Source organism: Pituophis catenifer, unplaced genomic scaffold (genome assembly GCF_029215685.1).
Source record: "Pituophis catenifer annectens isolate HBS135680 unplaced genomic scaffold, rPitCat1.0.hap2 SCAF_1, whole genome shotgun sequence".
NCBI lineage: Eukaryota > Metazoa > Chordata > Lepidosauria > Squamata > Colubridae > Pituophis > Pituophis catenifer.
In genome coordinates this window covers 135,901,470-135,917,632 of record NW_027256881.1, presented here as the reverse complement: position 1 = coordinate 135,917,632, position 16,163 = coordinate 135,901,470, and the positions used below count along the sequence as shown (strand labels likewise).

The 16,163-nt window shown below is 40.0% G+C and overlaps 2 protein-coding genes across 3 annotated transcripts in view; both read right to left on the bottom strand.

The window, feature by feature from the left end:
- LPIN1 (lipin 1) overlaps positions 1-12,455 on the bottom strand; it is a 111,497-nt gene extending 99,042 nt beyond the window's left edge. Inside the window, exon 1 of one of the 2 annotated variants that reach the window (XM_070932987.1) lies at positions 12,396-12,455. In XM_070932987.1, coding sequence (XP_070789088.1) covers positions 12,396-12,455 — 60 coding nt within the window. The remainder of the gene's footprint in view (positions 1-12,395) is intronic. The other variant, XM_070932990.1, reaches the window with a different exon arrangement.
- Positions 12,456-15,587: 3,132 nt separating this feature from the next.
- GREB1 (growth regulating estrogen receptor binding 1) overlaps positions 15,588-16,163 on the bottom strand; it is a 63,268-nt gene continuing 62,692 nt past the window's right edge. Inside the window, exon 32 of the mRNA XM_070955520.1 lies at positions 15,588-15,751. Coding sequence (XP_070811621.1) covers positions 15,588-15,751 — 164 coding nt within the window. The remainder of the gene's footprint in view (positions 15,752-16,163) is intronic.

Sequence of the window (16,163 nt, the reverse complement as noted above, 5' to 3'; positions counted from 1 at the left end):
TCTTTTTACAATGATTGTATTACAATGATTGTAATAATACAATAATTACAATTGTATTAATAAAGTGGTTTCATCCTAAATTGTCCCTTTAGCATTCCCTTCACTACCCAGCTTTATATACACATGCCATTTGCTAAGAGACGTCCCTGAAATACCATGAGAGCTTAAAAAACCAAAACCAAAGTACTATTAGGCAAAATGTTGTGGTCCACTTTGTCAATTCATTACATGGGTGGCATGAGGGGGCAACTAATTGTTCCTTAATTTATTTAATTTGCAAAGGGAGAAGTGTTTGCAGGCTTTCTGCTTCAAGCCCTAAAACAATTTGGCTGCTCTTAATCACACCATGACACCATGAGCACAGTTGGTACTACAGTTCAAGCATCAAAATGTCTGGGATTACCTCTGACTTTATTTAATAGTTTTTAAAAAAAAAAAACACTTTTTTTTTTAATTTGATTTATATGCCGCCCTTCTCCGGAGACTCAGGGCGGCTTCCAATGCATTAAGCAATAGCCTTCATACTTTTGTATATTTATACAAAGTCAGCTTATTGCCCCCACAAACTGGGTCCTCATTTAACCTACCTTAGAAAGGATGGAAGGCTGAGTCAACCTTGAGCCTGGTGAGATTTGAACTTACAGTAATTGCAGACAGCTGGTGTTAATCACAATGCTTTTAGTCTGCTGAGCTACCAGGCCCCTTTTCCTTTTCCTAATCTTGATGGTTGTAGTTCTGTTCTTGCTCAGGTCGAGTTTTTAAAAGTTTGTTTTTAACAATGCAAGAAAGAGAGGAGAAAACAAACTTGCCTACTTTCCAAGAATCTGTGAATAACAAGAGCGTGGTTTTGAAACAGTGCTTGTTTTTCCTGCCATTTAAATAAGTAGATGTTTTTACGGAGGGCTGTTATTGGGTGTTGGCACTCTGCCCTTTCACGCCCAGTTCCTGGTGGAAACAAAAGCTCTCCACTTGATATCTTCCAGGCACATTTTGTATATCCTTTCCATGTATCTGCAGATTACAAGGACCAGCTTCTGAGAAGTGGGAGGTGGCCCACACCAACCAATCAAAACACACCACAGCTTTGCTAAGCTATTTGAAATAGAGCAGGGAAGCCTGCCTGTCCCTCTGCACTGTGTATTTTTTGCTCTGTCTGCTTACACGCCCACCTTGAGGCTGCCTTTTTCGAAAACACTTTGGAAGAAAGTTCACACACGCAAAGCTGCAAATGCAGAAAGGTGGATGTTTGGGGTTGAAATTCCACTGATCTCCGGGATGGGATAGGAGGGCTGAAGTAAACATGGCTGAGACGACATCCTACGTCATTCAATTTGCAGTGGTTCCATAGCAAATATTTTCGGGTTTCTTATCTGATGATCACTTTGTCCTGAAATTATTCCAACAATGCTTCGTTTTTTGGTTACCTTTGATTTATAAGAACATTCACAGAACTGGTTTGCAAGGGGTCCCTTTCTCTATGTTGGTTTTGGGAGTCTTAATTGCTGAGTTGCTGAGTTGAAGAGTTTTCTGAGAATCTTTGAGTTGGCAGAAGCTATTACTAGGACTAGGATAACATTGATTTGGTGATAGATCATTGCTGGTCTTTCTCCTTCCCTCCCTCTCTTTCCTCTGTTCTTTGCAATCACTTCCTAACAAATTCTTAGAAACAAAACCTAACAAATTCCTAGAAACATTTTGAAATGGCCCTTGCATGGCATTGGAGTAAGACGAAAATACTATAACAGTCATACTGATGTGGGTAACTTAAAGATGTTTCACCCCGGAAGGGGAGATGAGATAAAAGCAATTTCCAGGGGACCCAACAGAAAAAAAAGGTTGCCAGGCTATATTGGTGCAATAATTAGACGCAGATGGGAAAATACAGTGAGAGTAAATACTTGCGACTTAGATATGATCAATTTGATCAAAATTCAGACGCTTGGCAACTGGGTCCCCATTGCTCTGTCCCAAGGTCATGTGATCCCTTTCTGCAACCTTTTGACAGGCAAAGTCAACGGGGAAGCCAGATTCACTTAACAACCAGGTTACTAACTTATCAACTACAGTAACAAATGTGACAAGGAAGATCGTAATATGGGGCAAAACTCACTTAGCAAATGTCTCACTTAACAATAGAAATTTTGAGCTCAACTGTGGTCATAAGTCGAGGACTACCTGTACAAGTATACTTGTAATGTTTTGGTTTATCCTACCAAAGGTACTCCCCCACTCCAGATTTTGAATTTGTAATACTAAAGCTACGGACGAACAAAACTGGTAGATTGAAAAAGCATCGGAATAGTTACAGGCGAACCTATAATATATTGATAATACAAAGTAAAATTAAAAGAAGTTCCTCTGAATCAAGTATAACTTTTAATAGCTTTCTGGACAAGTCTTTAATTGTCCTGTCAACAATAACAATATTGTATATGGCTTGTGTTGCGTGGTGTCATATTGTATGGAGTTTGGTGTATGATATGTGGTATAGTATGGCCATTGCCTTCTTTCCAATTTAGATTGTAACTCCGGCATATCCTGATTATCTACCAGTTAAATGATCTCCTTAAAAAAAGGAAACCTAGAAATAAATCATTTGTTCCTCTTTCATCTCTAGAAAACACTGCATTTGATTGCATTTGACAGAAACACAATAGCTTCCATAGATGATTTTATATTGGCCTGGGGGGGGGGGGAGAAAGAGAAAGGAGTTAGAAGGAATTGCTGTGGGGATGAGTTTACGGTTTAAGTCTCTATCTAGAACAGGCCTGTCAAACTCCCAGCCTGGCCACGTCCACGCCCAGTTTAGCGAAGGGGAAAAAAGTCCCAATACGTCGCATGATGCTGCCGTGCAGGAGTGAAATCCAGCAGGTTCTGACAGATTCTGGAGAACCGGTAGCGGAAATTTTGAGTAGTTCACAGAACTGCAAATACCACCTTTGGCTGGCCCCAGAGTGGGGTGGGAATGGAGATTTTGTAGTATCCTTCCCCTGGAGTGGGGTGGGAATGAAGAGCCTTGGTGGCGTAGCAGACTAAAGTGCTGTTAAGTAGCACCAGCTGCCTGCAATTACTGCAAGTTCAAATCTCACCAGGCTCAAGGTTAACTCAGCCTTCCATCCTTTCGAGGTAGGTAAATGAGGACCCAGATTGTGGGGGCAATAAACTGACTTTGTATAAAAAGAACACCGCTTGGGGGGGGCGAAAGTCCTACTAAGCAGGTATATATAAAAGTATGAAGGCTATTGCTTAATGCATTGTAAGCCACCCTGAGTCTCCGGAGAAGGACAGCAGATAAATCGAACCAATAAATAAATAAATAAATAAATAAATAAATAAATAAATAAATAAATAAATAAATAAATAAGTAAGTAAGTAAGTAAGTAAGTAAGTAAGTAAGTAAATAAATGGAGATTTTGCAGTATCCTTCCCCTGGAGTGAGGTGGGAATGGAGATTTTGCAGTATCCTTCCCCTGGAGTGAGGTGGGAATGGAGATTTTGCAGTATCCTTCCCCTGCCACACCCACCAAGCCATAACATGCCCACCAAGCCACCCCAACAGAATTGGTAGTAAAAAAAATTGTATTTCACTACTGCCGCCGTGACGACATGAGTTTTACACCCCTGATCTAGAAGATGCACTTTTACAAATGCTTCCCTTGTAATAAGCCATAAAAGGTTAAGTGAGATTCACTTTTGAGGATTTACACATACTGTGACGAGAACTTCAATTGAAGCTTTTGTTTACTTGTGAGCACATACACAGAAGAAAGATGCATGTGTGGTGGCCTCTGCAGAGGAGACAAGAAGGGCAAATGATGTAAGCTGATTTATAAGACCCATGAGAAGGTTCCCGAAAACAGCTGCCTTTAACTGGGTCAGTCATGAGTTTATACTACAGTCTCTTGGGTGAGTTTCAGAACAGTAGTCTTTGCAGAGTAGTCTATTATCTGAGCTGGAAAGATAAAATTGGTTTTTCCCCATGGTAAATATTGAGATCCAGATACAAACACAATTTTGGCAGGAATATGAACAATGTGGCACTTAGATAAACCATAGCCTTCACTTTTGACCAATCAAACAACCAGAGTTTAAAATCAGCATAAAAAGCATCATAGTTTTAATGGTGCACAGGCAGTCTTAGAAACAAATGCCCAATGTATTATAGGGAACTGCATATCCCAAACACTGCTTAAGTGAGTGGGAAGGAGAGATGGACAGCACAGCTGTTGTTTGCATTGCCTTAGGTACTCTTTGTATCATCACAGCTTCTTTTCTTATAATATCATTTGCTTTGTGTAGATCTAATTAAACACAACTTGACAATATTTTTGCAAGACACACGTGCTGTTCCTACGGTAATCTTTCTTCTAGATTTTGTTTTGGTGCAAAACTATAAACAATACACATTAAATAGTAAGGATGTACTCTTGTGCACCCTTCCTTAGGAATAGAACCACTGAACCCGCTGCAATTTACTTCTGAGTAGAAACACAAAGATGCATTGAAAGTTACAGCCTTAAAAAGCCGAAATGGCAAGATTCTTTTGGTTTAAATATTGCATTCTGAAATTTAGATTTATCAATGTATCAATTTAGATTTATCGCTGACTGCCCCTTGTTTGTCCTTTCGACTTAATTGGGTTTAAGGTTTGGAACTGCGCTCTAAGATTATTCCCTTACAAAGAGTGACTCTGTAGGACAAATTGTTCCCTTCCCTCCCTTCTGACCTATTACCCCTTGAGCATGTGCCACTGGAACTGAATCAGAAACTTGATCTGGCATTGCTTCTGAGCCTCATGAACTACTGGTACAGCAAAATCTGCCTTCTATTATTAAGCAACCCTTTGCCTCCTTCCACACCTTAAATGCTATAATTGTTCTCAGTTCTAGTCATTCCGCCTTTTGATCCTCTGCACACTATTATGAACCTTAAACTAGGATCGGTCAGCCACCTAGTGACTAAGGAAATGTATGACAACCAGGCAGCAATTGTTTCAAGTCTTGGCTCAACTCTCTCGTTGGTTTTAACCTGCATGCTCATGGAACTCAACACATTTCCATCCGTTGAAGGGGTCCCTAGCATGCTAAGGCTGAAGTCTATGGTTCTAGATATATACTGGGTCTTCATCAACCATAGAGTTGGGCTTTTTTTTCGGTGTCCTGTTAGGATTAGTGTTATTCAGAACTGAAGGCCTTGAAATATACATTTAGCAACTGCTTTGTTTAGTGGTATCTACGAGACCGCTTTCTGCCACCAGTAGCCTCTCACCGACCAGTACGCTCCCATAGAGAGGGGCTTCTCAGGGTGCCATCGGTCAAACAATGTCGACTGGCGGCCCCCAGGGGGAGAGCCTTCTCTGTGGGGGCACCTGCCATCTGGAACGAGCTCCCCCCAGAGATACGGAGGATCCCAGATCTGTGCACTTTCCGCCGTGCCCTCAAAACATTTTTATTCCAGCAGGCTGGCCTGGCCTAACTTCCCTTTTAAATTGCTTTTTAAATTTGTCTTATAAATTGGGGTGTTTTAAATTTGTTTTGGGCCAAAGTATTTAATGTATTTTAAGTGGTTTTTTAACATTTGTACTATGTGTATTTTATCTTTTGGCTGTTTACTGCCCTGAGTCCTTCAGGAGTAGGACGGTATATAAATTAAATAAATAAATAAATAAATAAATAAATAAATAAATAAATAAATAAATAAATAAATAAATAAATAGATGATAGATAGATAGATAGATAGATAGATAGATAGATAGATAGATAGATAGAGACCATTCACAGTTATAGCAGTTATAACATTGATGAGAAAGTAACTTTGCAACCAGTCCTCCCATTTACAACTTTCACAGATCTGTAAAGCAAAGCAAAGCTGAAGCAAAAGCATAAGCATAAACACAGTCACAGTTTCACTTGTCACCATTTCATTTAATAACTGAGTTGCTGGTCCCAAATATGGTTGCTAAATGAGGACTACCTGTACAAAGTGAGAATTATGCTCCCTAGTACCTATGCTTAAGGAGCTTGGATACAGCCTTTGGGTATTATAGTTAGTGAACATCAAGCCAGAGTCACCCACTTAACTTTCAGGCCTAAGGTGGGATTAGAATTCACTGTCTCCTGGTGATTGGCCAGAGTCACCCAGCTGGTTTTCATGCCTTAAGTGGGACTAGAATTCACTGTCTCCTGGTGGTAGGCAAAAGTTCCCAGTGAAGCAGTTCCCAGGCCACAACTTGATCCAATAAGAGAAAGTCCCACTTCTCTGTGTCTTGTGGTGAGCTTCTCTTCAATTTCCCAGAATCCTCTGACATTATGCAAGTACTCCAGTGAAGCTACCTAATTGGGTAATGGCATGTCTACAAGCAAATAACCAAGCATTTCCACACTGGGACATCCTATGAGAGACTTTCATCCTTTGCCAGCACAATTCAGAAGCAATATCCTTTGGGAAGAGAGGGAGGTCATGTATAGTGGATTAAAAACTGATGATTCCCTGGCTCCTTTCTGGTATTAATGTCTATGTCTTCTGCTGTTGTGAACTTTATTAACCATACGAGAGTTATTTATTACAAATATTTATGTGATTACGCAAAAGGGAAATTATAGTGTATGTCTCTTTGAGAGAATTGTGTTAAGTAACCTTGACTCAGCAAAGTATCAATTAAATTACTTGGCTGACTGTCAAGCACTGAATGTTTTTGTTCAGTTGCACCTTCTTCATAATAAATCTTTCCTCTTTATAAGTTTTAAATGCTCTCAGATTAGACAATGAATGTCTAGTCACAAAACTACTAAAATGGCATTGTTTTGTGTCCACAATTCACAATTCAATGCAACAGAAGTATTCCAAGATGGCTGAGAAACCTTTGAAAGAGTTTGAGATAGATAGATAGATAGATGATAGATAGATAGATAGATATAGATATAGATATAGATATAGATATAGATATAGATATAGATATAGATATAGATATAGATATAGATATAGATATAGATAGATACACACACTTTCTTTACTGCATGGCTGATAGTAGCTCAGGGAGTAAACCATTGATTGGAATATTGATCAGAAGGCAAAAAAATTGTCATGAAAAAATGTTTGCTGCCTATTGAGGTTGGCAGAAAGAAAGATGAATTTCAAACTGCTTTTTGAAGGGCTGTAGATGGTACTTTTACACTATGCAATAGATAAAATATTTATTAATAATTAATAAACTGCTTCTTTTTGTTTGTTTGATGACCTCTAGAACAGGATCTTGAGTGTTGCTGTGAAACTAGACCCCAACCCAAACAATTTTTTCTTAGACCTGCTAAATTGTGAAATGACACCTGTTTACCATTGTTCCATCCAGCAACTCAGAGATTTGTGTGCATGCATAGATATAGAAGGAATTAGAGGTTCGTTCACTTTGTCCAATATTGCGCTGCCTTTAAGGCAGTTGTGAAATCCAGCAGGTTCTGACAGGTTCTGGAGAACCGGTAGCAGAAATTTTGAGTAGTTCGGAGAACCAGCAAATACTACCTTTGGCTGGCCCCAGAGTGGGTTGGGAATGGAGATTTTGCAATATCCTTCCCCCAGGAGTGAGGAGGGAATGGGGATTTCTCAGTACTCCTTCCCCTGAAGTGGGGTGGGAATGGAGATATTGCAGTATCTTTCCCCTGCCATGCCCACCAAGCCATGCCCACCAAGCCACGCCTACCAAACCAGTAGTAAAAAAACTTGGATTTCACCACTGCTTTAAGGATATTTGTCCTGTCTAACAGGGTTTCAATAGAGTAGAAGAAAATCTGCTTCCAAAAATTATTCCAGGGAATTTACTGATCCATATCAAGTTTGCAGAGTCCAGGCAGCCAAATCCACACTCCATCATGTGCCCTTGAATCACCTGATGAAGCCCAAGTCTGAAGGAATAATTTAATTCCCCTGTCACAGTAATTCAAGACCGGCAGACTTCTGAAAGATGTTATTTAAGCTTTCCACTGGAAGGATTTACTGTCCTTCCCAAGGAAAATATCTTTTCTTACTCGTATTTTTTTTTAAGAAAATGTTTCGCAAATTGCATTTTGTGTACTAATACATTATATATTGTCTATTATTTTTATGTTTTGGAATTATTCTAAGGTTTGTTTTTCAAAAAGGTGTCAAAAGGAAAGGAAAGCTCAAAGCAATATCTAACAATGTGGCATTCCCTATTCTTAAAAAGTCACTGAAATAAAACATACAGCAACAGATGCTACTGTGATCACCCCTGTTGACGTTTGAGATAAAACACGAAGGGGAGACAGTAGATTAAATGCAGGCTTTCAGTGAAAAGCAAGTGAATGGGCTAAATATATTATGACACAGCTGTCAGTCTGAGATACCAAAGATAGCAAGTCACCGGTTATTGAGGTTATGATTATAACGTTCAATGTCATAACAGTATCATTGGAATTTTCCTTCTGTTTGCCATTCTGAGTCACATACACTAAAATGACACAGGCCATCTACAGTCATGATGGTCAAGGTTATCTATTCCATATGATTATTGAAAATATCAATTTCCTGCCATAAATTAGGATTCACTTGACCCATCAACTCCATTTTGGCAAACCCCAGTATTATTTGCATTTCTGTCTTATATTTACCTTTATAGTGCCCAATCCAAAGAACATCTGAAGTGCTGTGCTTCGTGTGTTGTGTGTGTGTGTGTGTGTGTGTGTGTGTGTGTGTGTGTGTGTGTGTTGCTCTCTGAGCTTGGTTGTTTGCATACATTTCCTTGCCTTACTAGATAACATCAAGGCTATTGAGTGTATGTGTATGGGGGGGGAGGGGAGGGAATGAATGTAACTCACTACAACACAAGTTCTGAAAAGGATATCACAACCCTGTATCAAAATACACCCAGGGGTGGGCTTCAAAAATTTTAGCAAGGGGTTCTCTGCCCGGTTGCTGGATGGGCATGGCCATCGTGGGCATGGCCTAGTCGGCCTCCTGCACTACAGCAAGGGGGTGTTTTTGTCCTCCCTGGGCTCCGGAGGCTTTGTTTGAACCTCTGGGAGGGTGAAAACGGCCTCTTCAGGCTCTGGAAACCAGAAACGGGCCCGCTTCTGGCCTTCCCAAACTTCCGGTAGACCCGTTTTTCACCCTCCCCGAGCCTCTGCGCGCGCCCTGCACTTACCTGCATCCAAAATGGACCGCATAGGGACTCCTGGGAAGGGTGGGGTGGGATGGGCCAGCCAGGAGTGGGATTTGGGGGTTCTCCAAACTGCACAGAATCTTAGCTAGAGGTTCTCTCGAACCCCTGCGAACCCTCAGCAGCCTACCTCTGAATACACCCCAGTAACAACCAAGGAATACAAATGAACAAAAGCCCTCAAAACCACGTTAAATAAATAAAAAGATGCAATAACCCCAAACCAACACACATAATGAGTAACACTAAATTCCTCTTTAGTTTCCCAGAATGTTCTGACATTACACAAATCTCCTCATTGGGACTGTTTATACTTTCCTAGTTTGAGCCAATGAGGGAAAGCTCCACTTCTCTGTTAATCATGGTGAGCTCCTCCTCAGCCTCCCAGAATCCTCTGGTGGTATGCAAAACAATTTCTAGCCACTAGCTTGATCCAATGAGATGGAGCCCAAGTTCTCAGCAGCCTGTGGTAAACTGCTCTTCAATCTCCCAGAATCCTCTGACACTATGCAAGCACACTGCTAAGGCTACCTAATTGGGTAATGAAACGTCTGCCAGCAAACACCCAGCTCAGAGAGCAACACCATATTTCAACCCTGTTTTTGTGGCCCATCGGCTGCCAGCAGAGCTAGCTGCAGAGTCAGATGAGGAGTAGGTGGAGGGTGAGTCTGGCCCAGTTTCGGAGCCTTTCTGATAAGGAAACAGCATCAGAGGCAGAGGCAGAGCTGGGGCCTTCTGTCCTCCCTCAGATGGCGAGGCAGCTGTCTTCAGGGCCTGATCTGAGTGAGGGGGAGGAACAGATGGGGCCCATCCCAGATGTGTGTATGCATAGAGAGGAGAGGAGAGCAAAGAAAAGCAGTAAGCCAGCTCATAGGGAGAGGCAGACAGATTTCTTGGATAAGAAGGCTGGGTCAGAACACCCTGAGCTTCAGATAAATGTAGACCTTGACTTACAACAGTTCACTTAGTGACCATTCGAAGTTACAACAGCACTGAAAAAAGGAACTTATGACCATTTGTCACACTTATGACCACTGCAGCATCCCCATAGTCACGTGAGTTACATTCAGATGTTTGACCGCTGACTCACATTTATGATGCTTGCAGTGTCCCTGGGGCATGTGATCACCTTTTGAGAGCTTCTGGCAAGCAAAGTCAACGGATTTGCTTAACAACCGTGTTACTAACTTAGCAACTGCAGGGATTCACTTCACAAATGTGGTAAGAAAGGTCGTAAAAAGGGGGGAAACTCACTTAACAACATACATTTTTTGGTTCAATCGTGGTTGTAAATTGAGGATTACCTGTATTCTCTGTTGAAAGTTCTTTTTTGCTGTCAAATTGGGAGCTGGCCTTCCTGAAAGGAATGAAAATACGACACTGCGGCCTTGCTTGGGAAGTGCAGAGGAGAATGCAGCCATCAGACTGGTGGTGGGCCCTGAAAGCCCCCCCCCCTTGTCTTTTAATTAATTTTTAACATTGTTTTTAATCATCCTTGCTTCTATTTAAATTTTAACTTTTCTTTTCTGTTCTAATATTTTACTGTACACCACCCAGAATGCCTCTATGAGGTAGTTCCAAAAATAAGAGAGAGGGAGGGAGGGAGGGGGGGAGAGAGGGAGAGAGAAAGAGAGAATAAGATATTTCTTTTTCATTCATTCATATCTATCATATTTCTGTATCTTTACCTTTAAAGATATTGTGTATTTAGTGTTTTCACCTACTGAACCACACAAAGGTAAAATGTTAATCTTATATCTTCACCATACCCTTATTGTTCTTCTTTAGGTATAACTTCCATTATTAAGACATTTAGCAAGACTAATTCCAATGGAAGACTCAAAACTATTTTTGTTCTGAATCACTTATTTACCACCTGAAAATGAGCATTACAGAACTTTGCCATCCTTTTATTCATATTCCACATACACTGAGAGTGTCAAATTCACGCTCTTTCCACGGTGACCTGAAGACATGGCTTTTCCAACAAATTGCCTGATCTGCTGGGAGTCTTAGTTTTAACTCTTGGGGATTTTAATTGGATTATTTTAGTATTAATTTTATTGTTCCGTTGTTTTATCTTTGTGAGCCGCCCCGAGTCCTTCGGGAGAAGGGCGGCATATAAGTATGAATAAACTAAACTAAACTAAATATCACTATCTGCAGAAAAAGTCTTCTTTGTCTATCATGGATTGTACTGCTCAGTCAGACCCATCAAGAAATACTGAAAAAGCATTTCCTAATGAGAGAAATATTCCTACATGTATCTACCTCCCCTTTATAAATCTTAATAGAAGCAGAGAACTGAGACCCACTTGCAAAGTCTATTTCATTTATCAGAGGCTTAATCAACTGAGTTAAATGGAAAGCTGTGACTCAGACAGACAAAAGCCCAGGAAGAATTAAGGTTCAGTGTGCTTTTTAACCATCCCAGAAATTTGTGATGGATCCAAAAAGCAAATTTGCAAGTTCTTCTCATGCAAAAATCCAATCCTTGCTATAGTGCCCTCTCCAACAATTGCATTTAGGAGTGAGGCTAGGCTTTTTAAGAGTTGCTATTATTAGACCACCGGGAGTCAGAAAACCTTGCAAGGTTTTGCAACTGTTTCAAATGTGGTCCCAACCTTCCTGCCTCTCCCCTAATATGAAAGTTTGCAGGAATGATACAGAATAAAGCTTGCAACATCCGATCTCCCTACTGCTGTTTTTCAAAAACAGTAGTAGTTCACATTTTTCAGAAAGCAAGATCCATCTCAGAGCAGTCTTTAAAATTTTTTGCTCTTTTAGATATACAAAAATTGCAAAACTCAGAATGAAATTAAATTTTAGCTAGCCAAATATGCCCAAAAAGCAATGTTTCTCTATAGTCCAACAATGTTAAAATGGGGGAAATAGTTTTTCAAGAGACGGGCTTGTCCATTAGAATGGCACCCAATAACAATTTGAAAGAAAACAAAACAAAACAAAACAATATATACTATTTAAACTGCATGCAATATAAAAGATGCATCTTTCGTCCCTTCTCTGCCCTATTTCTATTCTTTTTGCCAAGCTGAAAACTAAAGGAACCAAAGAAACCTCTCTACCCATTTGCACCAATTCAACACAGCTTTGCAATTTGAATCAATATGACCAGGACTGTGCCCTGAGCCTGTAATCTGCAAAAGCCAAGGTGTCCTCTAATTCCGACATCTAATTTCTGCTCTAGATCAGGAGGCCTTACCCAGGACCAAGGCGACTCAGTATCTTCAGATGGCATCTTGAGATGATTCTTTTCCTCCATTGCCAGAGGGCTAATGCTGCCAAGGACGTTAACACTGATTTAAGTTTCAACCTGAAACAAACACCCTGCCTTAAAGCAATGGGTCGTTGACAACAAAGATGCAGACAGAATAATTTCCCAGCGATTCTGTTTGCTTGCTAGTTTAGCCTGCTCATGTTTTTGGAACCTTAGCCTGGAAGAGAAACATGAGCTCTGTAATCTGGTACCCGCTGGCTTGGCAGCTGACTCCTCAAGTAGCCCTGTTAAGTCATAAGCCTCCTGTAAAAAGGTGTTTACGTGTCTAGAGAAAAATAACTACCAACCTTTTGCATCGGGATGAACAATTCAGAGATTTATTCTTCCATTAAGAGTGAGGAAGGGGATGTAGGGCAAGATGGAAGTTGATAACTGTTAGTGTTGTTCAAAGAAAAAAATCCACTGGGGTTCTGCTAGACTATGATAAAACTCCTAGTATTTAAAAATATGATTATTCATCCAAGATGAACCTTATAAACTAGAGGGCAGCAGAAGCCATTTGGAGGTCATGTGAATCTGGTTATGGAAGTTGGCAAAAATACCCTGTTTAGCACGGGATATCCAGATGTGTTTCTTACAGCCCTGACCCACTAAAAATAATAACAGCAGCAAACCAACTTTCTTGTGTGACAAGTTGTTTCAGATATGATGCTATTAGCTATTTTATGGTTGCACAATTGTAGCTTACTGTCATCGATTTATTTTTTAACACTGTTCGAAGCTCTCATGATTTTGTTCCCCAAAGAAATAATTGGATTCTCCAAATGATCAAATATGGGAAATTGCATCTGGATTTTATTTTATTTCACTACCGGGGGGGGGGGGGGAGAGAAAATCCACCATCTTCTTCTGAGCAAGTGTATCTTAAGTGTATCTTGAGGTCATGGTGTACAACCAGTGTGGGCTCTGATAAAAACGAACAAACACCAATGACCAGACTCCTTAATTTCAATAGTCGAGGCATAGATTTTTTTTAAAAAAAAATAGTGGAATTTAAAAGTGCTTAGCTCTGAATAGATCACAGCCCATATAGATGAAGTGCTTAACACTTTTTGCCACTGGAGAAATTGAATTACAAGCAGTGTCATGTCTCTTTACAAGAATGTTCCTGAAAATTAGACATTTTAATTTTAATTAAAATTAAAGAAATGAAGAACTGGTTCCCCATCAAGGAGTTAGAAAGGACAATCAATTTGTCCTTTTCCTGTGGTGATTTATTGCCAAGTCCTTTGACAGATGAAGTTTTCCAGCGTTTAACCATCTGATGATTCCTTATCCCCATTCCAGTGCTGATAGCTGTAAATACTGTTATAAGTAGAAAATGAATTGCACTGAAGCAGGCCTCTGGTCTGTGGACGGAGTTCCCCTCTTCTGGTTTGACCCTAGGAAAAAATGTCTTTTTTTTTCTGACATAATACAAAATGTCAGAGAACATTCCCTGTGGTCAACTGCTGATGTTTGTGCTGCACAGTCCAAAAATGGGCTACTTTCAAGGCAGATACATCTCTGAATATGTCACTGAATTTTTAAAAACTTTTCCATTACATTAGAAGTTCTACTATGGTTGAAGGTTTTAGGGAATCTGGAAAGGAAATGTCTTTGAAACAATGACCCAATGGGTCATGGGTTGTCTAACATACTATTAAAACTCTGTCTGTGTATAATCTTTAGCTGGATGAAACAGTGTATTGTAGGCAACAGTTATTGAATGAAGGTACTTCAAAAAGGGCTAATTTACAAAATATATTCAAAATCCAGAACCCGTGACTCCTGTGGGCTTGAAATTTTATAAAACACTTTATACATAAAAGTTATCATAAAACGTTAGTGACATGATACAAAATGTCATAGAACATGTCCTGTGGTCAACTCTCAATATTTGTGATAAACAGTTCAATATGGGCTACTTTCAAGGCGATACATCTCTGAATATCTCCCTCAATATTTCCCACTCTCTCTTTTCCAATGAGATTAGATCAGGGGCAAAATTCAAAATTTTTCCCTACCGGTTCTGTGGGCGTGGCAGGAGAAGGATATTGCAAAATCCCCATTCCCTCCCCACTCCTGGGGGAAGGATATTGCAAAATCTACATTCCCACCCCACTCTGGGGCCAGCCAGAGGTGGTATTTGCCGGTTCTCCGAACTACTCAAAATTTCCGCTACCGGTTCTCCAGAACCTGTCAGAACCTGCTGGATTTCACCCCTCAATTAGATATTAAAAGCTCTGTTATTGTTGAAGGCATTGAGGAAACTGGACAGGAACTATCTTCTTATCAGGGTCCTATAAATGCTTCCACTTTAAAAATTATCTAGAACAAACAATGGTTCTGAGATTAGGACGAGGGAATTCATTACAGTAGCATCTTCTAGAATCATCCGCCCAGTGTTGTGGCCTATCCAATGTAATGAGGACGGGCTTTGAATCACCCCAGCAATGGAAAGAGGTGATTGTGGAAGATGCTCAAAATTACTAGTAGGGTAAAGGCCTAAGTGTCTATTTTCATTAAAATGGAAATATAAGGCTCAATCCCTTGGACAGTTGTTTTCTGCAATTCCCACTAAATCTGATACACACTGCTCTTCGTGAATGGGACAACTGCCCAGTTCCTTTTTGCCTCTAGTGCTCTACCCAAATCTTTTTCACAATAGCTGTTCACTTACCAGCTGCACTATATACTAAGAATGGAGCATTTTCTGCCTACTGACTTCTAATTCAAGAAAAGGTTAAGAAGGGAATCTATGTCTAAATGTTGAATCATACCACCCCAAATATTGTCTGACAAAATAATATCTATAATTTATACAACCAAAACAAAGACAAAGAGAGCCTATAAACAATTCAACTACAACAAGCAGTAATTCCACCCTGCTCCTGACACAAAAGGAACAGTTTAAACATCTTAAATTATAAAAGGTACTGACACAGTCTGAAATTATAAACACAAATGTGTCAAATAAAATAGAATTATAATACAGTTATTTCAAATTTGCCTACATTTTTGTCTACATTATGGTTTTTTTAAAAAAAAGTTCAGCTGAACATTTAGGTTCCCCAACTATTTTCACAACTTATTTTTGGTTGAAAGACCTCCTTGAAGTTGTCAGATAATTTCTTATTAAATATGCCGTCCTGTCAAAAAAAAGAGGGGCTTGTCTTCTTTGGCATTGGCAGTTTGAAACTCATCTCTTAGCCGGAATTGCCACTCATCTTCCAGTTCCAGCCGGACAACAGTTTGGCGAAGGGAGTTTCTATCTTGGCAAATGACACATAAGGTGGCACCTGTGGAAATTATTATTATTAACATTTGTATTACATATACATAACTAATAGAAAAGAATATTGTAGCTCAGGGTTGAACGGTGGGGTCCTTAGTAATATCTGACCTTAGTTGTTTTCTTGCAGACGTTTTATTACCCAACTAGGTAATATCATCAGTGCTAGAAGGAAATGGGGTTTGTTCTCTTTTTATATACTAGAGGCTTGCCCAGTCAGTATTGGTGAGGATGTTCTTAATTATGGAACGAAATCAAGGAACCACTAAGAACACTCCCACCATCACAGATAGGGCCAGCCATAAACCACGTACACAGAGAGCAAATCCCACTCCTTGTATCATTGATATTACCTAGCTGGGTAGTGAAACATTTTCAAGAAAACAACCCAAGTTCGGAGAGCACCAAGGACCCCTCAG